General features: G+C 40.5%; 3 protein-coding genes across 10 annotated transcripts in view; 1 reads left to right on the forward strand and 2 right to left on the reverse strand.

The window, feature by feature from the left end:
- Positions 1 to 6,375, reverse strand: part of PSMD10 (proteasome 26S subunit, non-ATPase 10) — a 61,468-nt gene extending 55,093 nt beyond the window's left edge. Inside the window, exons 1-5 of one of the 5 annotated variants that reach the window (XM_041118928.1) lie at positions 6,218 to 6,375; positions 5,960 to 6,058; positions 4,782 to 4,928; positions 4,509 to 4,675; positions 2,087 to 2,225 (exon numbers count right to left, since the gene is read on the reverse strand). In XM_041118928.1, coding sequence (XP_040974862.1) covers positions 2,102 to 2,225; positions 4,509 to 4,675; positions 4,782 to 4,928; positions 5,960 to 6,058; positions 6,218 to 6,331 — 651 coding nt within the window. In that variant the 5' untranslated portion in view covers positions 6,332 to 6,375 and the 3' untranslated portion in view covers positions 2,087 to 2,101. The other 4 variants (XM_029996552.2, XM_041118930.1, XM_041118929.1 and 1 more) reach the window with 4 other exon arrangements.
- Positions 6,376 to 6,500: 125 nt separating this feature from the next.
- Positions 6,501 to 19,202, forward strand: ATG4A (autophagy related 4A cysteine peptidase). The gene is made up of 13 exons (XM_029996550.2): positions 6,501 to 6,626; positions 8,001 to 8,111; positions 9,333 to 9,404; positions 9,761 to 9,859; positions 11,113 to 11,214; positions 11,758 to 11,830; positions 13,192 to 13,271; positions 14,144 to 14,331; positions 14,442 to 14,520; positions 15,439 to 15,584; positions 16,191 to 16,247; positions 17,427 to 17,538; positions 17,891 to 19,202. The coding sequence occupies exons 1-13, from the start codon at positions 6,617 to 6,619 to the stop codon at positions 17,953 to 17,955; spliced, it is 1,194 nt and encodes a 397-aa protein (XP_029852410.1). The 5' UTR covers positions 6,501 to 6,616; the 3' UTR covers positions 17,956 to 19,202.
- COL4A6 (collagen type IV alpha 6 chain) overlaps positions 19,054 to 26,333 on the reverse strand; it is a 141,924-nt gene continuing 134,644 nt past the window's right edge. For all 4 annotated transcript variants that reach the window (XM_029996536.2, XM_029996537.2, XM_029996539.2 and 1 more), the window contains 4 exons: positions 24,629 to 24,745; positions 23,266 to 23,457; positions 22,746 to 23,032; positions 19,054 to 22,117 (listed from right to left, as the gene is read on the reverse strand). In XM_029996536.2, coding sequence (XP_029852396.1) covers positions 21,857 to 22,117; positions 22,746 to 23,032; positions 23,266 to 23,457; positions 24,629 to 24,745 — 857 coding nt within the window. In that variant the 3' untranslated portion in view covers positions 19,054 to 21,856. The remainder of the gene's footprint in view (positions 22,118 to 22,745; positions 23,033 to 23,265; positions 23,458 to 24,628; positions 24,746 to 26,333) is intronic.

Raw genomic sequence — 26,333 nt, forward strand, 5'->3', positions numbered from 1 at the left:
AACATTAGTTATATGCAAAAGTCATCTTTAAAATAGAGAAAGGATACATCCATGCTAAAATTTTCAGGTTCAGTTCCTAGAGCTATAAGTACGCTTATCAAGAAAGTGACCACAAAAAAACCCAACCAACCAATCAAACAAAAAAAACCCAGAAAAAAAACAGGGCAACATTTAAAGAAGATGTAAGACATGAGGTCCTAATTAAGATTCAGTTTGGATCATTAAGCATAACTGTATTCATTGCCCTTTCTACCCAGTTTTCTGGCTTTCAAATCTTTGATACATGTGTCCTAGTGTTTAGCCTCACTGCAGAGTAAAAGAGCATTTACAGTGTTCTTATAATATTGTTTTAGCTAAAAACTGCTTGTGCTGGACTGCAAGGGTCAAACTCTTACTAATACCAACACGGCCATATTCTCCCAGTGGATCCTCACACTCCCCTCTCCCCAGAATATCCAGGGTAAACCTTAAGTCATGACCTGTATGGAAGTCTCTTCTTAATCAGGCATCTCTCTTATTGACTTTTGTGGCAATTTTGCTAAGCAAAATCCGCAAATTCACATCCTTCAATCTAGGTTTAGAAGCTCACTGAAAATTTCTGATATTCACACCCAAAGCTTTGTAAGCATGCAGAACTACAACATTAAGTATGCTCAGTAACAGCAAGAGAAGAGTAAGTGCTACCTACTCCTGTTTGGGTGCCATTTCTTACCAAAGGTGTTTCCTAATGAGATAATTCAAATCAATTATTGGTCCAAAGGAGCCCATGACTTGGCTGACAGTGGCGTTAATCTTAACAAATTTATTCTCTGACATTCCTAGGCATTCTTTTACTCTTGCCCTTTACGGGAAAATATAAACAACTCTCTTCACGACACTGCTGTAGTTGTATCAGTTCTTCTAGTTGTCTCCTGTATATATGTGTCTTAGGTACATTTTTCTTACTGCAACAGCTTTCCAGCTTTCACATCTCTGCAACAGCACTATCATGATGGAAGAGGAGAATATATTATGTGGTCATTATGATAATTTTTTAATCTTTCCTTAATCTCACCTCCACAACTTTCTCCGTATGTATTCCTTATATAACTTGCTACAGTAAAGATAGGAGCTTATACTGGTGAAGTTGTAATTAACTTCTACAGCTAATACAATCTTCCTAGAACACCACAGGTCTTACATTTGCTAAAAAAGTAGAAATTGCTCAAGTTATGTTAATGTTTTTATATAAAAACAAAGAACAACCGAACACAAGTTCTAGACTAATATTTCCTCTCATACTTCTAACCACCAGCGTGTAATAGATAGCATTAAAAAAAAAAAAACAACCCAAAAAGCAAAAATAAGCAGCAAAACAGATTGCTGGGGGTGAGGAGGAAGGTAAGGAAAATAGCATTTATTTGGAGTTTCTTAACATACTGAGATATTTTTGTAAGCCTTCTGGCAGATGTTTGTTCTCATTATGAAGTTAGTCTCATGTAAAATAGTGTATTAAAAAGGTTGGGGCACTGTTCCTAGCTTTCCACTGATGCTCTCGGCAAAGCACAAGCCAAATCAGGTATTGATCCATGGTGTGTAGCTCAAAAACCCTGCAGAGCTATGCAGGATGCAGAAACATTTTTCAGAATTTGCCTCAGATGTTCTGACAGTCTTTGCTGCATGGCCCATTTATCTTCTCCTGAGGGAGTAGGGATCATTAATATGGAAACCAGATATTAAGCCAACATTCAAGCTACCATCTCCTAGGGAAGTGGATTTACAAAACTACAGAGCGGTGGGAGGGGTTTTTTTGCTATACAAAGATCAAGGATGAACACAGAATTCTAACTTCAGCTTTTCTCAATTCAAGTTTTCAGCAATGCCTGCACAATACATAAGGAACATTTACTCAGTCAGGTTCCTCCTTCAAGCAAGGTCTGCGTGGCCAGAGCTTACTGTACAGGCAAGTTATCCCTCCTGCTCTCAATAGTTACCCTCAGTGAAATTTAACCTGCATTTTGCTTTCTTGGATAGACTTAAAGTACTTGGTGAAGATATTTGTTTGGTTGTAAGTTTCTGTCTTGCTTATCAAAATAAATTGCATTACCTTAATCCCTACAAGTCAAACTGTCATCTTCCATTTCAACCTTTCTTTGCAGCTGAAGAACAAACATGTTCTATTTCCACACTGTGTAACGGCTGGCAGGGTTTCATGTGACTTGTTGTTCAGATCCCAAGCGTACAAGCTATTTAGAAAATATTGTTTGTGTTACATGTAAGTTTAATAAAGTTTTATAACACCAAAGACTGCTGTTTAGGAAAGTTCTTTATTTCACAGAATTTCATCAGCATCATTTGTTCAGAAGGGGGAAATCTATCCCTCTAGTGTTAAAAGTGATCTTACCAAAAATCAGAACAAAAGGTCACTTTTCAGACTCAAGTCTCATTAGCTCTGCCTTCTAATAACTTAACACCAGGATTTGCTATGAGTAAATCAAGATTAAACCAGCCTTCTGTTATAAAATAAGATGGTAAACTGCAAGCATCAGTGCTACATAATGGGAGTCAAACAGAACAGGAGAAGAAATCTACAGAAGGAGCAAGAGGAAATAAAATTAGATTTGAAGTACACCCCAGAGAAGTATCCAGAGCCATCCATTATGTAATAGTATATTTGCAGAGGTAACCCTGAAACTGCACCTGCGTTCTGCAAGCAGTCCAGTGCACTTCATCAGATACATATATTTAAAGATTGAAAGAAACAGGATAACAACAGATAACAACAGAAAAGCTTTAAACACTCAGAGATCCCTTGAATATATTAAGAAGAGTAAAACTGGATACAATTATCTAAGTAACTGAGCAAACTGCATTCTACAAAGGGAGAGGTATGGTTTAGAATCATCTGAAGGAAGAGAATCATTACCCACAAAAAACCACAAAAAAAAGCCACACACAAAGCACAAAGGCCAAGGGAAAAAAACAAAGACTCTAGAATAAGCTTCCAAAATAAAATTGACTTTACATGGTTAAAGCACTTTTGCTCCTGTTGCTTGAAAGAAGTAATCCTAAACTAGGTTCTGAAATAGAAGGAATGACCACATTTATACAGATCATACTGTAAACCGAAAGAAAACTGCAAGATATTGAAAAATACTTTAAAATCAGTGAACTGTTTAATTAACAGGAAGTACAAACAGTTGTTTTGGCACTGTACTTGAAGGAAAGCTAGAGATACACATTTTATTACCATGCTGATGCCCATACGTGACATCCTAGTTGAACTACCAAAATACGAAGTTCGCAGTCTTAAACACAAGTGCAACAGGAAAGAGAGTCAAGTCAGAAGTCCCCACTAGCCTTCCACCATTCTTTTAAGTATGGCTCCCAGGCCACCTTTTGCCACTTTCAGTGGGGTCAGTTCTTCTTTATTCTCAATGTGAATACTTGCACCATGAGACACTAGCAGCTTTGCCTCCTCCACTCTCTCTTCATCGCAGGCTAAATGACTGTAATAAGAACAAGAAACCCACAGCCACTATTAAAACGGTCCAAGCTTATAAGAGCAGTAATTATGCCTTGTCAAAACGACAGCGTGAATGTTGGGGGGGAGACACATCCTAGAACAACAAAACCACACGCAACCAACTACCTACACAGACTCCAAAGCTTGGTGTCCAGTCACTCTGTTGTCATTAAGCAACTCAAGAACGTTCCTCCTGCTACTGTCCTCGCAACACTAAGACACTTCTTTTGATTAGTCTTTGGCTCTGCAGTCGGTAAAGCTAAGGAGCACATAATCCACAGTGAAACTGGAAAATAGTAATCTCTATTTGAATCGAAAGTGATAAACTAAATCATACAATGCTTAAAAATAATCTGAAGTAAAGAGTTACTGCAAACGCAGCAAATGCTTTTTTCCACTTAGCATAGTATCTTGATAATGAATGTGTATGTTCCAGGACAATATTGGGTTTTATGTATAGCTAAAACATACTACTTGATCTTCTCCATGGCAAAACCTTGATTCCACTGTAGACAAGGCAGAGTTTTGCCACCAACTTCAAAGCAGCTAAGGTTTCACCCTTACAGATTCAAATTGATCTCTAAGGTAATATCAAACACTGGACTGATTATACTTAAATTGCAACTTATTCTCCTTAGAGAGGTGAAGAAAGCTTCCAGAATCAGTTCTTGCTTGGCAGGACAGAGTAGGCCAGCCTGCAAGACCAGTTTCCTCCAACTTTGATGTCATTAGCTCGCTTTCTACCCTCTAGTGGCAACCGAATGTATTCCAAATTATTACAAAAGGTGTTCTACACTTTGTAAGTAGATGTAGTAACACAAAATAAAAGTATGTACAGACACACTTAGGCAAAATACTAAGTATGACTTTCTGAAATCCTTTTTAATTACATAGGGGTGTGAAGCAAGGCAACGAGAAATAAAAAAAAAGAATTGAAGTAATGGAGTTTCATTTAATAGAGATTATGCTGTATTAAGCAAAACAAAAATAAAAAATTACTTACAGAGGAGTATTTCCTTCAGAGTCCCGTATATTAACAGATGCATTGTGCTGCAGAAGGATCTGTACCATTTTTAGGTTTCCTTTGGCTGCTGCTCTGTGTAATGGGGTGGATTCAAAATGATCTGTTGCATCCGGATCAGCTCCATTCTCTAAAAGCATGATTGCAATCTGAATATGGAGAAAGAAAGGAGGGGGCGGAGGAGGAGGAAAAGTTAATACAACTAAATACTTCTTCCAAGAGCAACACCACGTCTAGCAGCACCGGCAAACATACCTCCTGCTTATTTTTGGAGGCTGCATAATGCAGGGGCGTACAGCCATTCTGATTGATGGCATTTACATGAGCACCCTTGGCAATGAGGGCTTTCACAATTTCATCACGGCCTGCCGAAGCGGCAATATGTAAGGGAGTCCAACCAGCCTACAGAGGCAAGAAAAAACCCCACGTTATTCAAACCAGGAGTTTCAGGCAAAAAAATGACAAAGCAGAACCCCAATACATACTTGACTACTCATTAGTCACACTGCACATATTCTTATAACTGTAAAACTAAACATTATTGATTATTACCAGAGAGACAAGCCTCACATCCTCTCACATACCTGCATTCAGTACCCAACAAAAGCTGCCAGTTAAACAACAGAAATAATTTCTGTTATGCGGTAATGCATGGTATCTTGCAGGGTGCTTCGCCCCTGCAGAATTAACAGTAGTGCTTTTTTAAGAACAAGTAAGAGTGGCAGAAACGGGTGTCCAAAAGTTTCTGCAATCTTTTCTATATCTTACCCTTCAATTAAACTGATGGGACAACATTTCCTTCTTTAAGGATGATCTTTAGGATGCTTCATAATGGATGTAATTATTTCAACCCTTCATCTAGAACAGTAACAGACCGTCTCCTTTCCAACTGAACCTGTCACCTACTCCGTAATGCCTTCCCCAATAATGGGAAGTCTTCAGGGTACCTCGTGATTTGTCACAACATATTTAAGAGGATCACACCAAGATAAAGGTAACATGAAAACCCCCAAGAGCAACCCCAAACCCCCTGGTTTTGCAACTTTGTTCTTAAAAAGAGTTCTCCTAAACTTCCTTGACAATAAGCAGGACTCATCCAAGTCTCATTACCCCTTCTTCCACATAAACAGCAAAATACTTCAGCTTGCCTTTCTCGCACGCACACAGCAGCGTGCGCTTTTTGAAACCTCCCAGATACCACACTGGGTACACCAACTGACGGGAGGAGGGAGAGGAGGAAGCGCCAGTCGCCACCGGACCGCTGCCAGGGGCACTTCTGCGGCCGAAACCGTGACAGCAAAGGCTCCGGACAGAAACTGCGCAACCAAATTCCCCACACAAACCGGTTCACAGCACCTCCTCAGCCTCCCGCTGCCCCGGGCCAGCCCCTCACGGGGGTAGCGGGGGTGTCCCGGGATGGCTGCGACACTCACGTCGTCCTTGTCGTCCACAGGCACGCCGAGGCCGAGGAGGAGGTCGGCGACGTCCGTGTGTCCCGCCGAGCAGGCCCAGTGCAGCGCGGTCCGGTTGTCCTGAGGGAGGGAGGGAGGGAGGGAGGGAGCGGCGGTGAGCGGGAAAGTGGGGAGCGGGGGGGGGGGGGGCTGCGTGTGACAGGAGCCGCCCGGCGGGAAGCGGCCCCGCAGGCCGCCCGCTCTCGCCCCGGCGGGCAGGGAGGGCCGCAGCCGGCTGACCTGGTCGGCCTTGGTGGCCAGGGCCCTGTCGCGCAGCAGCTGGGCCCGCAGCTCCTCCAGGCGCCCGGCGTAGGCCAGGTTGCAGATCCCCACGTCGGACACGGCATCCTCCATTCTAACCGCCGCCTCGCCGCCTCCCCTTGCCGACAGGGGCGGTGCTTCGGCGCGCTCGCCGGCCAATCAGAAGGGCGCCGGGGGCCGGCCCAGCCAATCGCACCTAGCCCGCTCCTCTCGCCCCTCGGCCCGCGGGGGCCGATGGGATTTGTAGTCCAACGGGCGGCAGGGCGGCGCGCTGCCGCCGGCCGGCGGGACTACACCTCCCAGGGTGCCCCGCGCCGCGGCCGTGTTGTGCCTCCGTGTCGGGGCGAGGAGGAGGAGGAGGATGGTGACAGCGGGAGGATGGAGTCAGGTGAGGGGCGGCGGCGTGAGGCCTCTCCCGGGGGCGGGTGGGGAGGGCTGAGGTGAGGAAGAGGGGGCTCGGCCGGGGCTGGGGGCGGCCCGAGGCCGGCGTGGCCGAGGCGGGAAGCGGCCGCGGGTGTGTGTGGGGAGCGCTGAGGCGGGCCTCGGCGGCGGGAGGGTCGGGGCTCTGTGAGGGGGAGAGAGGGAGAGCGAGAGCCCGGCCGTTCTCTTCCCGGGTGGTCTGAGGCGGCGGGTGGCGGCGGGTGCGGGGGGAGGCGGTTCTCCTCGGTGGGGTTTCGGGTTGGGGTGGGGGGGGAGAGTCTTCCCGGGCTGCGGACCCGAAACCGGGCAGTTTACCCTGGAAGTGCGGCGAGCGGTGCTTTTTCTGGCGGAGCGCAGCGTTAAGAAGTTCTTTCGCTCTGTAGACGGTCTTAAAGAAGTTTACCGTGTCCCTAACGTGCGGAGGAGGTGTCTCTGAATTCAGTCCTGGGTGCTCCAGTCGGAGGGTGGTGTAGCTCAATTTCCCTTCTGGTTGCTACACTGTATATTTTTACATGATTTTTTAATATATATATATATATATTTACCTGCTGATCATTCGTGCTTTATACTGTATGTATGTGCACTTACTTGAAGAGTAAAATATAATTGTGTTTGCTTTCCCTTTCAACTTCTGATTTTTTAGCAGTGTATTCCTTTAAGATTGCTATCTAAAATAAATGATTTTTACATTCATTTCTACACTTGAAGGCCTGTTTCGCTCTTCCAAAAAAGCCTGCTTTAGTGATCTAAAAAATGATTGAACTGTCTTCTTTTAGCAGTACTAATTATCATTTGTTATGTTCCGCTAAATAGATCTAGCGTTGAACAATAACATTAATACATCTTTTTTTTTTTTTCTGAAGTGTTTCAAATCTCCAATTAGGAAAGCAAAACCCAGTCTTGCTAACACTTTTCACATGCTTCCCATTAAGCACAAGGCCATAATTGCTCTGAGTGGCAGTATTTGTAATTTAAGATCAAGCGTGGGCATATGCCGTGATGCCTAAATTGTTTTTTCCTTTCCTCATTTCCTTGAATCAAATCTTACTCTCACTGCAGTCATCCTGAACTTCTGCTACTGGCTTCAGTCAGACTGCTTATAATCAAGGTGTCAGCCATGTTATTCTCTCAGCACTTGCTGAGGATCAAAATAAAAACCAGCCAAGACATTGGATATTTCAGTGACGGAACAGCTCGTTAAAGGAGAAGACTAAATGCAGCTGGCAGCACTGTTCAGAAGACCCAAAGACTAGCTACAACTAGTTCAGTCTAAGAACTCAAAGTTGTGCATAAAAGAACAAAGGGATAAAATGGAGTTTGAATTTTGTGTATTCCTGTTCAGTTTTATCTAGGTATGAAAACCAGATCACTATTTTGTCAGACTACTTAGAAGAATTTCCAGAAACTGATGAGCCAGTGTGGATTCTAGGAAGGCAACACCACCTAAACACAGGTATCTTTAGAATGAAAATTGTTTGTAAAATCTGTAGAGCATTCAGAGATTCACATGCAGCAGCAGCAGCAGCAGCTCCTGATTTCCTTACGTTCTCTAAACGTCTCATGAGAGAAGTTTCTTTCTCTTTGTCAACAAGAAACCAACTATAAACAGCTGTATTCATCCTAAAATGAAACCAGAAGTTTACCAATGTACTTTCTACCGTAATTCATGCAAAGAGATCGTACTTGTAGCAAAGGCTAGTCAGGTATGAGGCTGGTCACTTCTCAACATCAAATGCCTGGGAAATAGATAAGTAAATAACTTTTGGGGAATGTTCGGAGTTACCAATGTTATTTTCCCTTGAGGGATGCTGTCTGCAGCCTGTTATTTGCAACTACAATGATATGTCAACAGAATAATAATAATAGTAATAATAAAATTAATCTAGGACACGTACTGTATTTTGATGAAAATAAATACATGACATGAGAGTCATAGCAGAGTCATGTATTTATATATCGTATAAAAATAAGATTTCAGAAATGAGTTTTGCTCCTTGGGGAGAAGACAAGGGCATCCTCCTGTGTTACATGTCAAAGGCAGTGGCCATCAATGCAGGCATGGTGTTCAAGACAGCCAAGGGTACCGCACACAGCCTTGATCAGCCGCAGGATCCCTTGAAAAGGCCAGTCAGGCTGAGCCATGGCTCAGAGAAAATGCAGCAAATAAGATTCTTAAGAATTCTTCAGAGCCTTTGGGAGAATTCTGTAAGTGCATGTGTTTTAAAAAAAAAAAAAAAAAAAAAAGAAAGAATTAATTAAATTTAATATTATTAACCTTTTCTTAAAATGACTTTGTATTGGGTTTGGAGGTAATGCATAATTCCATGTTGGTTTGCATGTAGAAATTCTTCACCTTTCTTAACTTGCTGTACGAGTTCTTTCCTGAGGACATAGTTCTCCGTCATTGTTTCGTTCAAGCTGGGCGTAGTCATTCCAAACACCTTGTAAAACTTCATTGGGTAATAATTATTTCATCCTTACTAAGTTAATTAGCAGTCTACAAAAGCTCTCTGTGTTTAAACAGCTAAAAAAGTTTTTAGTATTAAGGGTCTTATACGTAAAAGCTAACAGGAGTCTTCCATGCACTGCATATATTGACTGTACAGGGAAAATTAGAATTTTTCAGTTTTCAAAGTCCGTTTTAATAATTTCTTTCTTCTTAAAAATATTCCAGACAAATCTAAGTTATTGTTGGATATAAGTGCCCGTCTCTGGTTTACGTATAGAAGAAAGTTTTCGCCTATTGGTGAGTATGCAGCAGACCAGCTGCCTTGTTATAAATTAAATAGCAGGATTAGTGATGTTCTCATGGACTGAAAAATGATTTTTACAGCATTAGAACGTTTTGAGCATCGTTTTAACTGTTTATGCAAACAAAATATTAAAGCTATTAAAAACTGTGTTTACTTGTACCTGCATATAATCAGGTCTTCGTGTTTGTAGAGCAAGCAGTAAAGTTAGACCAGCAATATAGAAAGAAACGGTCTTGCTCAGTGCCTTTTATCCATAGGACAGTTGTTAGAGATTTTAACTCTGAAATTTTCTCTGTGGTGCTGCACTCATTTGAAAGCCTATATTGATTGTAATGAACTTTTTTAATAGGAGGCACTGGTCCTTCGTCTGATGCTGGCTGGGGATGTATGCTGCGATGCGGGCAGATGATGCTGGCACAAGCACTGATCTGCAGACATTTAGGAAGAGGTGGGTACTGTTGCTGAGTGAACTTTTGTGTTGTTCGGGGACTGTTTCATTTTTGTTGTAGTTTTCCATAAAAGCACAAAACCTAAATTTATTAATGAAACTTTCTTCGATGCCCCGATAGAAGGTACTGGTGAATTATTCTTGTCTGACAGGGCGAAATCATGCCAGCCTTAAGCAGAGAAGTAGAAATAGAGGGAGGACAAATAGGGAATCCCATTGTTGTTATTTTATAAGTCTTTTTGAGGCATACCCAAGTTGAGGCCAAGGGAAAACCTGCCACCGTGGGTCTAGTTCTTACCCTTCTCTTCATTGCTTACATAGCCACCAAATGTTTGCACAGAGTGACTGTGTGAATAGTGATGTAGTGATAGCCATCACACAGAGTACTTCACAGACCACTCACCCGTCACCAGCCTGAGGTCCAAACCCCACAGCTGAACCCCTTAGTGCAAGCTCTTAAGCCTGTATCAACACCTCACAGCCCAGGATCACGGGTAAGTATCATAGGTCTGGTCTGTGTGTAGCTACTGTTATCGATTAAATTATTATGGTTAGGTCTGTAATCCTCACACTCTTGTGCTGTGGTTTCTATGGCAGCATGCTTTGTGGGTTTATCCACTTGAATAACTGAATCCACAGAACGCAGGTGCTAAGATTTAACTGAAGGAGCAGGCAAACAAACGAATTACCTGAGAAAAACTAGAATACGAACTTGCAGTATGTAGCTACTTCGTAGTATCAGCCCTATGTATGCGCTTCTCTGTCAGTAAATGGGCTACGTTACGTTAGAAGCAAGAGCATACATAGCAAACCTATGTTGTGGATTTTGCTGTGGGAGAGGGCCAATGTGTTTGGACTTTGCTTTATGGATCTTACGTCATTATCTTACAAATGCTTACATTATGCTTACAAATCCAGCAAAATCTAAACAGAGCATATAGTTTTAAACAATCTTGGAAGCTCACATACAGCAATAGCTGTCAATTCTCGGCAGTGATCACTCAGAATATAGTTGCAGTTGACATTTTTATTTTATTTTTCCAGTTTTTACAATCTAGCCTGTGATGATAAAGGACAGCTTGATAATAAATGACAAGCTGCGACTTCTAGGAACTCTAAACAAATTGTAAATATTAGAGATGAGTTGTACTTTAGTCTTTTAATGTCTCATTTTATGGCTTTCTATGATCTAGAAATTTGATTGGGATGATGGAAACATTATATTTTAATCTGTATAACTTTTTTCCTGTAAGATTGGCAATGGGAAAAACACAAAAAACAACCAGAAGAATATCATAGAATCTTACGGTGCTTTCTAGATAGAAAGGATTGCTGTTATTCCATCCACCAAATGGGTAAGAACACACATCAACTTTTTTTCTTTCCACTGAAATTCCTGCTGTGTTGAAACTTTCTAATTTGAAATATGTTAATTCAAAATTTTAACAAGGTGATTATGAAGAGAATGTGTATGTTTATGTATAAATAAAAATGCATGCAAATGGGTACAAAGTGTAATAATTCAGAAATGTTATTCACTGAGACCTAAATAAATCTGTATATTAGAATCTAGCTCTTGATATATGTAGGCCTTGGGTACCAGAGTTGATAGTACTAAAATAGACAGTCACGAAGCTTGTTGCTGTAATTTGTAATAAAGGACACTAATATTTGTAATTCTCATTACAGTTTAGAAACTTTTTGCAAAGGAACTAGCAGTCATTAAGATTTGAAAAGAGCAGATTGAGAAAATAACTGTTGCTGCTAAATACAGTTTGCAGTTGCTCTAGAATGTATGACAAAATATTAGTAGGTCATGCTATTTAATATATATTGTGACCAGACTCTCTGTGGTCTTTTTTTTTTCTCTGTGTGTGTGTTTTCCCTCATAAAAACAGCGCAGATGGGTGTTGGAGAGGGGAAATCAATTGGAGAATGGTTTGGACCAAATACAGTTGCTCAAGTACTAAAGTAAGTCAAATCACACTAGCGCATTCAGAATGTACTCCCCTGGGGCAGCTAAGCTCAGAGACCAGGATAAGGCCCAAGACACAGTTTTAAAGGCTGATCTCCCTCTCTCTCAGCATCAGGAATATACATGCCATGTGTTTGCAAGTACAGTGCGGACCACGATGCTGTAGCGTGGTGGGCAGGGACTGAGTTGGGATTGGGGGAGTTCTAAATTTTAATATACCAAGAGCCTGGGGAAGACCTGCATGGTCTCTCCTGCTATGCTGCCTGTATGCCCTAACCAGTAAGCACCAGAGATACGTATTCCTTTCTGCAAACTGGCGCAGCTTTGAGATGCCAGGAGTGCCACCATGCAGATCAGAGTGGTGGTATGGAACATCGGAGTGAAGCCATCCAGGCCAAGGAGGGAACCGAACTGCAGTTCCTCACTGTCTGAGCTGCAGTTCTGCCTGAAGGCTGCTGTGTAAATCGTGGGCAGCTCCTCCTAGTCTAGAAGCTACATTTGAGAAAGTTGACTTTGCTCCGTTTCTGAGGGATAGGTGGAGGTGCCAAATCTCAAGTTGACACTAAACTGCAGGTCCTGAGTGCTCAGCAGCAATTCTTTGCAGCCCTGGGACAGACACACATTCTGGGGGGAGAGGGAGAGAGGAGCTAAAGCATGCCCTGGCCTCCAGCTCTTTTCACTTACAAATTCTTCATGGCTTAGCACTCACATACAGGCTTTTCTGGCTTATTTTAGACAGCTGACTCTGCCTGTGCAGCTTAAGAGTGTAGCTCCCTTCCCTAGGGTTTTGGATTTCACACAAGTGGACAGAAACCTGTGTGCTACTATGCCTCCCTCCTAACTTTTGGGTGCCAAAAACCTTCAGCTGATCTAGCTTTTAACGCCCTGAGTCTGCTGTCCACAGAAATAGTTCCACTGAATTTAGTTGAACTTCTAATCGAAAAGTAACGTGCAAAACTAGCACAGGAATTTTTTCCTTCTCTAGACAATGCCAGGCACAATGGGCAGGATCCCATTCCAGAGGCTGTTAAATGCTGTAAAAAAGTAATAAACCTAATTACGTGGTTGACCTGTTCCTATCACTGCATTTGGCAAAAGGACAAAACAGTTTTCACATGGTACAGTGTGTGTGCTTTTCCTGATACCACTCAGTGTTTATTTTTCTAAATATATTAAAAATTGAATATTCAAAGTTATCTTTTTATTACATGGAGATTTAAAAAAAAATCCAAGGAATATGTTTTTCCAAAGAAAAAATTTAATTTTTTTATTAAAGAACCATCTAATTGACCTGAATGAAAAGTTACCCTCATGGTCCTAATTAGTTTATTTTAATTATTACCTTAATGTTTTCTAGGAAGCTTGCTTTATTTGATGAATGGAATTCACTAGCAGTTTATGTATCTATGGACAATACAGTGGTCATTGAAGACATCAGTAAGTGAAACATTATTTGTCTGGTCGCAGTTTTTGATTTGACTCCATTTCCCTCTGAATTTGATTTGACTTCCATTTCCATCTAAATATGAACAAAATACTTTGGGCCAACCCTACTTGTTTCCAGGCTAAGAAAAGGAATAAAGGAAGTGCAGACTCGGGTTTTGGGTGTCCAGAACTAAAGCTAGCACAGAACGATGTAGGCCATTTTGGTGGCCAACTCGCTTACCATGCAGTTTGGGAGAAGATGGGAGTTTGGTCTGTGCTATTTAAACTCCCACCCCAGAAATGGAATGCAGTTGCAGTATGTAAAAATACACAGAATTGTTTTTAATACAGAGTTTGCCAAAGAAGAGATGTGCTTTTGTCAGGCAAAAGAGAAACCAGGGGCAGATCCTAGAGAAACACGTGGCCAGGCTTAATTTTCTGTTGTAAGAAAGGTGGATTTACAAGTGGTGTTTAGCCACAACCTATTTCTACTTTAGTGCCTACTTCTGCTTATTTTATGTTCACATCATTTGAAGTGAAGAGTTCCCTGAAGAGTTTCTAATGCTATCATCTCTGCCATTTCATTTCCCTGACATTTTATGGGCAAGACTTGACAGTATTAATAATGCTAGTAGTAAATGTAACTTCAGTCTTAAATTTTTATCCCCCAGTCGTTTATCTCGTGTCTCACTACTGTGCCAGCACATACTCTGTTTGCTAGCATTACTTCTACTAAATAGTTACAATTTCCGTGCCCTGCTCCTTTTGTCTTAAAACAGGAGCCCTAAAAAGATGTCTGGCAAAGTAGGTGAATTCCTGATTGAGAGGAAAATCTGCTCTGTGTTCCTTTGTGCATTCATTGATTTCTGGTTTTATTCCCACAGAGAAAATGTGCTGGTCCCCTCCCCAGAGCAGCGGCGCGGCCCACAGCAGTGCACATTTGCACAGAAGCGCTCTTGGCCGAAATAAGAACACAGCAGGATTCTGCACAGGCTGGAAGCCCCTCTTGCTTATTATACCTCTACGACTAGGGATTAATCACATAAATCCAGTATATATTGATGCGTTTAAAGTAAGGGTTTTTTTCAGTGAATTGTTTGTTATTGTGAAATAAGTTCAGGTATCCATTGTATCGATAAACAAATTGACTTCAATTTCATTTTTCTCCCTTTGACCTCCTAGGAATGCTTTAAGATGCCACAGTCTTTGGGAGCATTGGGAGGGAAACCAAATAATGCCTATTATTTCATAGGATTTTTAGGTAAGGAAAAAAGAAACTTATTCCAAATATGCATGTGATCTAAAGAGAAAGGGGAAATAGTAAGCAGTTTAAGCATGAGAATAGAGTAGAAGAAACAAAGAAACATACCTCAAATACTTCGGGAACAGTATGATATCTTCCTTACAGGAACAGAAAAGTAGCAGCAAACTTGATGTAAAAATAAGTAATGATATAAGCAAGAACAACCCACTAAGAAAAGTTGATAGTATTTAACAAGTGTCAAATGTCACTACTGCTAGAATACTGAATTTTTCCTAATCATTAATACTTCCTAATGAAGGGTGTCTTGTTTTATTCTTTTCCTTCAGTTTTCTTACATTGTTTTCTCATATTTCAAACCTTTTCTGATAGCAGTATCTTTTTCACCTTCTTCCATTTCTTCCTTTCTTAATTAAAGCAATAGTTAATACTAGATTCAGTCTTTCAGATTTCCCCCCAGTTTGATCCATAATTTTATGGATATTTTGTTCTTCCTTTTGTAAAACCTGAACTGTTTTAGTCAGACTTCTTTGTTCCAATTTCTGAATGAATGCCTAATGAGATTACACATTGCATTTGTGGGCATCCTCTACCTTTTGATCTGTGGAATGTTAGGGATTACAACAGATGAGATTTTTAAAAAGCGTGGTGGACCTCAGATAGAAAAAGGAAAGAGTGCGACAAAGGTAGAACAAACCAACCAAAAGATCTACAGTAATACGTCACAATAGAAAATTATACTAAATATCCTGTGGGGAAACTAGTGTGTCTGACTTCCCGGTTCTCTTAAAGACTGCCTAGCTAGAAGGTCTAGATATGGACTGTGATGATAATCTAATTTCTGTTTTACAAGTCTGGATGGAGTATGTGCATATTAAAGTCTCTTGTTTATTATCAACATGGATTTTACCCGTACAGGCAACGAGCTGATCTATTTGGACCCTCACACCACTCAAAGTTTTGTAGATTCGGAAGAAAATGGCACAGTTGATGACCAGAGCTTCCACTGCCAGCAAGCCCCACACAGAATGAAGATCATGAATTTGGACCCTTCAGTAGCTTTAGTAGGTGTTAGGAAATAATAGATGTGTGTACTTTATTTCAAAGCAAAACCTCTGTGTATTGATAAGGGCAGTAATACATTTCCTTGAGCAGAATCAAGATCACAGGGCAGTCTCCTATGATCTAAAATTCAACACATGGTAGTTTATACATTAACTGCATAGGAGACATTAATCTTAGGTCAAGCAGGGAATTGACTGTATCCTAGGGAGCTAATTCACTTTCTTTGCTGAGCAGCATTTACCTTTTGTAAGAATTGTTTTGAAGGTCAAAGCAGGGAACTGAATCGGGTTTCCTTATTTTATTGCATCACTACCATACATGCATGGTTGCTCTGGACAAGTTACTTAAGCTTAACTTACATCATAATTTACAAATCTTTAAACGGAATTACTTGTAGAAGTCATCCAGCGTATGTCACAAGAATACTGTGGTAATTGAAGAAATTAAATCTGATCCCGTGCCAGTATCCGTTGGTTGGGTTATAGGTGATTGTCACTTGAGACGTATGTTTCTAAAGTGTAAACAATGCATAAAGATACCACAGCATCCTTCACTCACTGGCATATTGTTACTATTTAATACTACTGTATGTTTTTTTTCCTTAGGGCTTCTTTTGCAAAGAAGAATGTGATTTTGATAACTGGTGTAGTCTTGTACAAAAGGTAATAATACTATCTTTATTTGCTCTGTATGAAACAATGTATACTTTTCTTTTTTTTTTAATGGAAATTCCTATTACATCTTTCTCTGTGTGCAAATTAAATGAGCCATATAGAAAAATGTGCTAAGGCGTCAGGGTAAGCCAGTACTACTGAATTGCTAATCGGAGCTTGTTCAGCATTTTGACAAATCATGAACCCTGCCACTTGGCAGACGAGTGTAAATATATACACTTTGAAAGTTTTTCTTTTTTTAACACTACTGTGTTACTGGCTGAAACTTAGTCATTTACTGAGAAGTTAAAAAAAAAAAAAAAGTAAGTTTTAACTGCCATGTTGTACCTATTTATTTATTTATTTGCTTCCTGATCCTTCTTTATTGTTTGACATGTATATTATTACATGTTCTAATTATGCCTGTTAGTCCCTGGTACCACAAAAGGTCTGATTCTGTAAGTGCTGAGTCCCTCCAGCTCCTGCTGAACTGTGGGACACACAAAAGGTGCTTGCTGCCACAGGAAAAGGACTTTAGGACATTTCTGCATGCAGCTGGTGTACTAAGCAACAGAAGCATGGATGTGAAGTAACACCAACCTCTAAAGGCATTTAAAAAAAAAAAAAAAAAAAAAAGCTAAGGAAAGCAGTTAGTAAATAACTGAAATACAGGTTATGATGTGGCTTACCTGATTGAAGAGGAGTGGAATTTGGCTTCAATAGTAACTTTTCTCCTGATCAAAACCTATCCTTCAAAATCTGTTGGGTTTTTTGGAACTTTTGTTCCCATTGATCAACAGAAAACTTGAACACAGAGAGGCCCGTGCAAGTAATTTTCTTTTAAAAGGCAGAAAATATTGTATGTTCTTGGTGTCTGTTTGCTACATGTAAACAAAATTATAGGTGTATGGATATCAAAGCTAATTACAACACACCGATAATTTGTAGGATAGTTCAAACGATCTGTCTGCCAGGTGTGTTTTCAACTAGGAAAATATTGCAGACATCTGTGAAGCAGTGATTCATAACAGCAGGTACTTGAAATAACAGATTGTCCCTGTATGTCTGCACAAAGCCTTTGGTTTTTGATAGACATCCATCATTAAAAATGTTTTTAATTAAGCAGACATTTTTGTGTTTGAAGGTTCTCTTGAGGCATCTTTTAAAATGAAAGTATTCTGTCCTCAGGAGATTCTAAAGCAACAGAGTCTACGGATGTTTGAGCTGGTCCAGAAGCATCCACCACACTGGCCTCCTTTCATACCTCCAACAAAGCCCGAAGTGACAACTACAGGAGCAGGTGCAGTACCGACCAAAAGTACTATTGCGCAGCAGAATGTTCCTCGTTAGCAAACGGAAGAATAAGCACAGGTGGAATAACTCTGCTTTCCGAAGTGTCAAGCAATCACCATGTGATTAAATGCCTTATTCTTACAGAATATCAGACAGTTATCCAAACAGGCCACATACAATTGCTAGCACAGATACATATATATATATATATATATATTTTTTTTTTTTTTTTTTTATAATCTTACAAAATACTTTGAAGGACACATTCCAGAGAAGTGGGTTTTTTGGTGGTTTGTTTTAAGTAAACAAAATCAGGCGTGTCTTTAGATTCTAAATAGTTTAATTTTTTTTTTTTTCAGAACTCATTGAATCTACTGACAAGCTATTTGAATTGGAAGAAGAATTTGAAATCCTGAGTGTATGAGGGAAACTGGTGACCCTTCTGAGTATTGAACATATTGCTAATATTATTGCATTGACTTAAATCAAACAGCCATGTTAGCCCCAAAGTGCCTGAAATGACAGATAACAGAGCACAAAAACCTAGTAGCATCCAAAACTCCAGCAGTGACAGTTCCTTCTGTCAAAGAGCTTCCCCAGATGGAAAGGCAGTAAAAGCTCATCTTTTATTATAAGACCCTTAAAGGGAACTTCTTTCTAATGTGTGTCTTTCCTGAAGACAAATGGACCTTTGAGATTAAGGCAAAAATAAGTATATCAATGGGCTGTATGTTTGGAGAAAGGGATAACACAAAATGGATATTTCTTGCTCTCATATAATGCAATAGTTTAGTTCTTAAAGCAAAACAGTCTTCAGTTAAGGAGGATGTTTACTTCTGTTCCCTCCTGTGGGCTGCATCGTAGAAAAAATACATTGTCTTGTTTAAAAGATCAACTGGATCAGAAGAAAATTGTTTCCTTGTTAAATATTTTAACATGCATTTGAGCAACCACACTTTATTACAAAAATGTTTCTGTAAAAGGAACTATGTCTAATGTATACGTTTTGCAATAGCCTTCCTGTTTCTGGGAAACCTCAAGGGGAACAGGAGACTCAAATAGTTAATACAGATCACAACCACTGTTATAGTTACGATATATTTCACCTTGACCTTAAAATTCAAATCATTAAAACTTAGGCTGACTTTTCTTTCGGAGCTAAAATGAGTCAAAGGTGGTTTAACTGTACCTTATTTATTTTAAAAAAGATTTACACAAGTTTCTCTGTTACAGCACTTTATCTGTGCATCTAATAAATTTCTTAAGCTTTTCATAGGTTGTATGCTGCTATATTTTGTTAATTTGTTTGTGTGAACTAAATGTAAACCAGGTTATCTTAAAACTTAATATATAGGCATATGCAAATTACTTAATTGTTGGTTTTTGACTTGTTGCCTTTTGAAATCTGTTTTGGTAAAAGTGCCTTAATTCTACAGGTTTATCAGAACAGCCTGTGCGGTTTTATCTCTAAGGCAGAGTATCTCTCCACTCCAGCAGCCATAAGAAAACCAGCTCAGAATAATTAAAGGCAAAGATCTTTTAATACATTATGAAGTTCCTTTTTTACTATCAGACAGTCCCCGTTATGGTCATTTTGTCATGGTAGTGTAATGGACGTGAATCGCACAGTTTCATCTTCACCAATAAATGACAACATAGAGAAATACCGAATGCTGTCTCCTCTCGCTTGCACTTCTTGATCAGGGCCAGTGTGATTTCCAGGAAAATAGTTAACCAGATCATATTTCATCTTGTTTGCCTTCAGTGTTTATTAACCACAGTTTGGAAACTATACACTTAGAAAAACATACCATTTTCTTCCCCTCTTCGTGGATTAGCTGCATGTTTTTTTTTTAAAACAAAGCATTACTTCTTAATTAGTAGATTAACTTACTGTTCATGTAACAGCAATTGTAGCCCTCTCTTCCCCACAGACAAAAATGAAAATGAAGCATGAAGCACTTGCTCTGAAATGCTTAGTCTTGAGTAGTAACTGCTAAAAAATAAAAAAAACCAGGAAGCACCTAAGTTAAAAAATAATTTAAAAAAAAAAAAAAATCCATCAGTGGAGTACAGTATACTTAGTGCCCACATAGCTCTTACCGGTTATGTAAACACTCTTCAGAGGGGAGGTCTGGGCCCCGCAGACCTCTTGAAGAAGTATTCTTGGGGGGGTAACCAGATTGATGAAAATGGGGCCGATGGGAGAAAGTGATTGGAATTCCCACCCCGTGCACCTGACCGAGAAGGGCTTGCGTGGGAAAAGGCTGGGCTGTTGAACTTAAAGTTTGGCCATCGACAGCCGTGGAGCCCAGTTACTGCAATAGAAGCAGTTCCCTAAAGGTAATGGCACTTAAAATGCGTACGGCTCTCATCCTGGATAAAAAAATGAATCATATTTGCATATGTTCATGCTCAAAAATTGTAGGTACAATACCTGATTGACATCCCTTTTCACAGCACCACGGGAGCCCAATGGCTGAAAAATTCATTATTGTTTGCCAGTTATTTGCACAAACTTTCAAAAAGTAGTGAGCTTCACTGTGTATGCACAGTGTTTTAAAGTTGCCTTTGCATAACCCAAGATGTAAACACAATATGATCTGTGCTAGGACAGCTAAGAAGTAGATTGGATATTCTGCATAAAAGGATTGCCACTCAGGAGTGTTAAAATGCCTTAAAGATATTTGCAAAATACATCCAAAGCAGCTGCTGATCTTTCACAATTAGGAATAAGTTAAATGAAAGACTAAATTGTCCTTCACAAATTCCCTGCACATCTCCAGTGGGGTTCAACACTAGAACATGCAGAGCTCTCTGACCCCAATCTAGGAAGACAGTATTATACCATGCATGTAAATAATCATTAAAGGTAAAAATACTATGCTTAAAAGGAAGCATGTTCTTAAGTAGTTTGCTGGATAGAGCTAGAGCCCTAGAACCTAGTAAAGAAAGAGTAGTTTGAAATAATGTCTCAGTCTTGTGTTAATAATAATTTTCTGAACAATTTTGTCTTAAAGATTTTTAAGCCAAGGTGATAGTGTATTTGCAAGGCACTTCTTTCAAATGTCCTGGAATGTCAATACATAAGGATTTCATACGCTTCACTCTAGAGAGATTGATAATAATAATTTTAACCCAACTAAATGAATTAATTGTATATATATTAGCATACCTTTTCATGGCTTTCCCTCAAAATATACAAGGATAATAGAATTAGTGGCACTTCTCTTTAACTCTGCCCTTAAGGAAAGCGTGGCTAGTTAAGAATGCATACACTAGAAATACAATTTTTTAAACTAACAGAAATAAAGCCCAGAGGAAGAAGTATACAACACATTGTGCCTGTAAAAGTAAAAAATGTACATCCCATAACTGCTAGATTCTGTGTTTGTGTAAGCCTGCATGCTGTCTAGTAAAGCCTCTACTTTCCAGATACACACAGCTTGAATAATTACAAAACAAGCGTGCCAAGGCTACCTCAGAAAGGAAATTTATGTTCCTAGTAATGAAATGTTTCTGGTGGCTGCACTTCATTAGACTGCAAGAAGATAAGCACAGACCTTGAAGCAGACATTTTACCTGGAATATATTTCGATAGAAAGCTATGAAAAATGCTAGACGTGTTTTGGATTCATCTTCACATCAAAAATTGCATTTTTCACTGGGGTAGCTCTTTAAAGTCAACCGTGGGCGAGAGTCTGGGTTAGAATTGATTACCTGTCACTGGAGGAAAGAATGTCCCATCTGTTTAATAAGCAAAGCAAAACAAATTAATCTTTGAGTCTTCCTAAGGAAGTCAGTTATCAACCATTAATGCTTAGTGTTTCTAAGTCACCTACAAGACACTGATAAATTTGAGCTAGCTCTGTATTTCATAGGAGAATGAGTCTTCATTCCCTTACACTAGACCAAATACTGTTTGCAAAGATACTAATAAAGCCTAACTTTTGAAAAATGTCTCTTGTTGATGACTGGCATGTGCCTCGGACAGAGGAGTGGTGTAACGTGAGACATCAGTTACTCTTCGGTCTGAATAAGGAACTCACAGAGACTTTCTGAGGTAGCCGTAACTGAGGGGAAAAAAACCCACTGAAGTAAAAGCATAGCACCATGTTCCGTAAAAAAGGTTTCAGAGCACTGGTCTTTTCCTCCTCTGTGCGCAGTCAAACTCCTGGACTTGACACTCGATTTTTGTAGAATTCTGGCCATCCTGATTCACCCATCAACCACACACAAAACGGGTTTATGAATTTATCCTTCTTCACACCAGCGATGTCTGGTCTTAGGTAACAAAGACTGTTAATGTTATTGCATTTTTGTCACTACAAGTTCTTCATGCACACTTGGCAACGGCTGACCCTTGTTCGAAGCTGCCCTGCTTTCAGAGTTTCTGAGGGAGGAGCACTGACAAACTGCTGCGACTGTTCAACGGTCGTCAGCCAGAAGCTGTATTTGTTTGCAAAGTAATGGCATGTTCCCCTAGCACCGTTGCATTCAATGAATGGAGTGGCACGGAAATCCTCCAGGCAAGAACCAGGTGAGACAAGGGACTGACCTCCACCTTCTGCACCAGCCGCAGTATGCTGAAAGAAAGATGTCAGTTTAAATGAGTTCAAAGGAACGGAATGGGAGGTAAACAGGGGAGTCCCCCAGTTCCATTGTTAAAAGGAGTAAAACGGGCAACCAAAATTATACCTTGGCTATATGTATCTGTCTTTTGAGTCAGGGCTAGAGGTGAAGAAGCAAAGGAATGTGCTTAGGCTGAATATACAGGCCTGGTGTAATGGAAAACCAGCTTTTCACTTGTAAGCTGGGAAAATTTGGAAACAATAATGCTGACTTCATATCTTTCTAACAATCTTAAACTAATGAGCTTCTAGGAGAGCGCAACAGAAAATGTTCTACTTTTTCCACTGAGAGACAATGCTGTAGCTTAATTAGCATTTCCACATTTAAAGGTTTGAAGAACAAAGAACATCTGTGGCATTACAGAACTACTGCATCAGTGTTACTACTGAACTCGAGCAGTATGAGAACAAACTCAGAAAGCCTACAGCAGGCCAGGCGATAAAGAAGAAATGCACTAGGGCAAGAAGCTACAGGGCTCTAGTTTCCTGTAAGCAACTCACAGAATACCGTCTCAGTCACCTAATCAAAGAGGAGATCTAGAAACGTTTAAAGCTGCCTTTGCATTAGCAATAGTATCCTTACCATAAGGAAGGAGTATCCGATCCACAGGCTGCGCCAACCAAGGGGACACTGTGGGATGGTGATGTCCTGGCTGTGCACAGCCACAGCCTGGGAAGGCGCTTCACATACTGAGCAACGACTGATGTACTGTGGGATCTGAACGCTGTCCACCGGCATCATGGGGATAGGAGCAGTGGTGGAGAGCCAGTAGGACTTGTCATTTCGGCTGGCGTAGTAGCACACTTCATTGATGTTGCAGTAAATAAAAGGCATGGTGCTGAAGCGAGGCAAACATGAGCCAGCAAAACCTGGAAAAATTGGAGAAGTGGTCATACCAAGCATCTTCCAAACGCTCCAACTCATTCACACCAGACGTGAATGGCAGAGGATGGCACAAGTGACGCTGCTCCCAGTACAGATTCTGGCCAAGCAGACTTCCACCACCTCTACTACAACCGCCTGCGGTACCAATGAAGATGGCTCATTTGAAATGGGATTTTGGCCTACATTGTTTGTGCCTGAGAGAATTCTGTCAACTCACCAAGATCCTGGTTGTGTGACTTTTCCTGCCCCTCCACGTACAATAAGCTGTAGCCGTCCCAGAGCTTATTCATTCCTATGGGACAAGGTGGGATTTGGTCTGACTGACTGTGCTTCACTAAAGTGTATCCAACACCCACGCTCCGACCAGGCATTCCCGGCAAACCAAGCGAGCCCGGCTTTCCAGCAACACCTAGAAGACAGAAAAGGAGTCACTATTACTGATAGGCAGTGTGGACATCTGTGGACACATATTTAGCTAACGGTCGCAAGAGCATTCCAGATGCCTTTAGAAGACCTTGAACAGAATAAACAAGAAGACAAAAAAGGAAAGATGCCAATTAGAAGAACACAGGTGCGCATTCCACGATAAAGGGAACTTGGCACAAAGAACCTCAATTCGGCAGTTTATCTTGACCAATTAGACTGAGACAAGTTTCGCATGTTTTCGTTGGTATAACCAATTATGTGCTATGTTTATGCGTGTGTACAGAGTTAGTATAACCAATCATATTTTATGCTTGTGCGCGTGTACAGTGACTTTGCAGAATATGCGACTATAAGTATGTGTGTGTTTTAGCAATAAAGTGTCATCTGTTGTCTGCTCTCAAGATTACAGGCGCCTGTCTACTTCAATCTCCTCAGACATCAGCTGGTTCTATACCTGATTTTGACATTGCTGTCGTTGTGTTTATGTCAGTCATGTACAATGAGGAGCCCAAGTTTTGATGGTTGCTATATGTATAACTAGACTTATCAGTTCTAAAAGCAGCCATTTCACACTAGCACCCACCCATTTCCTACCTCATTTAATTTTCTTTCTTCGCCCAGCAACCCTGGTGCCAATGTGTTAGCACGTATCTCACAGTACAATAATGGTGAGTATCTCAAAGCACCAACCAGAGCCTAATAAATTCATTTTTGCTATAGCGCTCTTCATTATGATATTCCTTTGACACAGAAAGGCCGAAAGTTGTACAACAAATCTGTGGCAGAATCCAAATCTCTCTCACTGTGCCTTTCCTCTACTATCCAACCCTCACAGCTGTGTTCACTGTGAATACCATTTCGCTTGTCTAGACCTTCAGGATGACTCCCACATCCACAAAACATTAAAACCAAAAGATGTTCAGAATTGTACCTAGGGAAACACCAGCAGCGATAGACAGCAATGACACATGACATAATCTTCCTCACTGAAGACTAAATTTACTTCAGTGGAGATGTAAGACACAAGATCGTGTACATTCCCAGGTCTTCCTAAGGTAATTGGGGGTTGGGGAGGGTCTTTGCAGAACCTGTAGGCAAACAGAATTCTACTGATTGCTTCTTTCTGATCTGTGCTCCCCAAATCATAAAATTACCTTCAAATCCTTGTGGTCCTGGGGCACCCAAAGGTCCTGGATCCCCAACTATGCCAGGTGATCCAGGTAAACCATCACGTCCTTTCAAACCAGATCTTCCTGGCAGACCTTTTGTACCTGAGATTAAATACAATTATTACTATCATTATTTCCTCATACTAATGCCTTCACTCATGCAGTCATATTCCAGAAGAGAAATATGTTGTCAGCAGCCATGCTGAGAGCTCACTCTACAACAGCTGTGGTTACAAACGACAAACTCCGTACAGGGATTCCACATGATCTGACTGTCTGTTAAAGGATCAAGAGGTGCAGCTGAACATTAGGCAAGGCTGAAAGTGCAGCACTGAGATCTGGGATAAGCTACTGATTTTAGTCTGAAGCCACATTGGACCTAAGACTCAGGTTTCAATTTGATGGCTGTGGAAGTCTGAACTCTTCTCATCTCTGTCTCGCAAGATTCCTGCCACTGTGAAAACAAGAATCCTCTGGTATAATGGCCCAGCTGTTGTAAGCTGAAGAAAGTTGAGCTACCTTGCTGAAATTTTGCTTAACACATGAAGTCACTTCTTTTGCTTCATTTCACCCTTTTTTCAAACCAGAAAATTGGCCTTGATGTTCAGCCTAAATATTATGTAAAATTAGAGCCACTGACTTGGACTAAATTCACCTTTCCCCTCCTCCACACGATATTCAATGATGAGCATCTGACTGACAAAGCTTTAAAAAATCTCAGGGCAGTGAAGGGTGCTCAAAATATAAAGGCTTAGAATTTAGTGAGATGTAAGAGGAGGTGCATGCCTATGGACCGTTAGAGTCCATTCAGGACTGTCCTGACTCCAAAGTAGAAAGGTCTGGCACAGATTGGATAAACCAACAATAAAATAAGCGTTCAGAATGGTACAAGTTAAAATATAAGAAAATAGTATAAAGAGACAGAAGGCGTTATGCAATTGCACAGAGCGAGATACCTAGCATGTGATCAGTAATGCGGAAGGTTAATATTAGTATAAAGAAACATGTGACTGGGAAACAGATGGTTGTACATTTCCACAACTTTTGTAAAGACTAAGCATTAAAAATAGTATAAATAGGGGTAATTTCCCAGTGAACTTCTCTCCTTCCACAGCTCTGCAGCATCTGTTACCTGATTGCCTGACCAGTATTAACAAAGCCTCTCTCAGCTTTTACTCCCTGCACGTTTATCCACTTTAGGAAATGACAACAGGAAGCCAGGAACTAACACAGCTCCATTCACCATGATGGGGTTGAGGATAATATCTAGGAGGAAGGATGAGTGCTAAGTGATGTTACCGCTCTAGGAGTTTTCATGAATAAAAGAGAATACTAACAATTAAAAATTGCCTAAGTGGCAGTGCTGAGAAAGGAATCATGGGCACTTGCTGGGCCTAGGAGAGCCAAGCGGTACAGGACCTACCAAAGTTGCTTTGTCAAACAATATGAACCACAGCGGTGCAGGCTGAAGTTCCAGCACTGCTCAAGTTACAGTATTTCATTGACAATTCCAATGATTCTCAGTGGTGAATCATTTTCATGACCACTCCACCTGCTAGTACCAAAGCTGGTATCATACCAGCTGCATCACAGGCTGCTGCACCTAATTCTGGAAACTGAATTAAAGAACACTATAAAAGTGCGTGACCAGAATTCATCAAATACATTCTAATAATAATAAAACATGATA

This window comes from Aquila chrysaetos, chromosome 21 (assembly GCF_900496995.4).
Source record: "Aquila chrysaetos chrysaetos chromosome 21, bAquChr1.4, whole genome shotgun sequence".
Lineage (NCBI taxonomy): Eukaryota > Metazoa > Chordata > Aves > Accipitriformes > Accipitridae > Aquila > Aquila chrysaetos.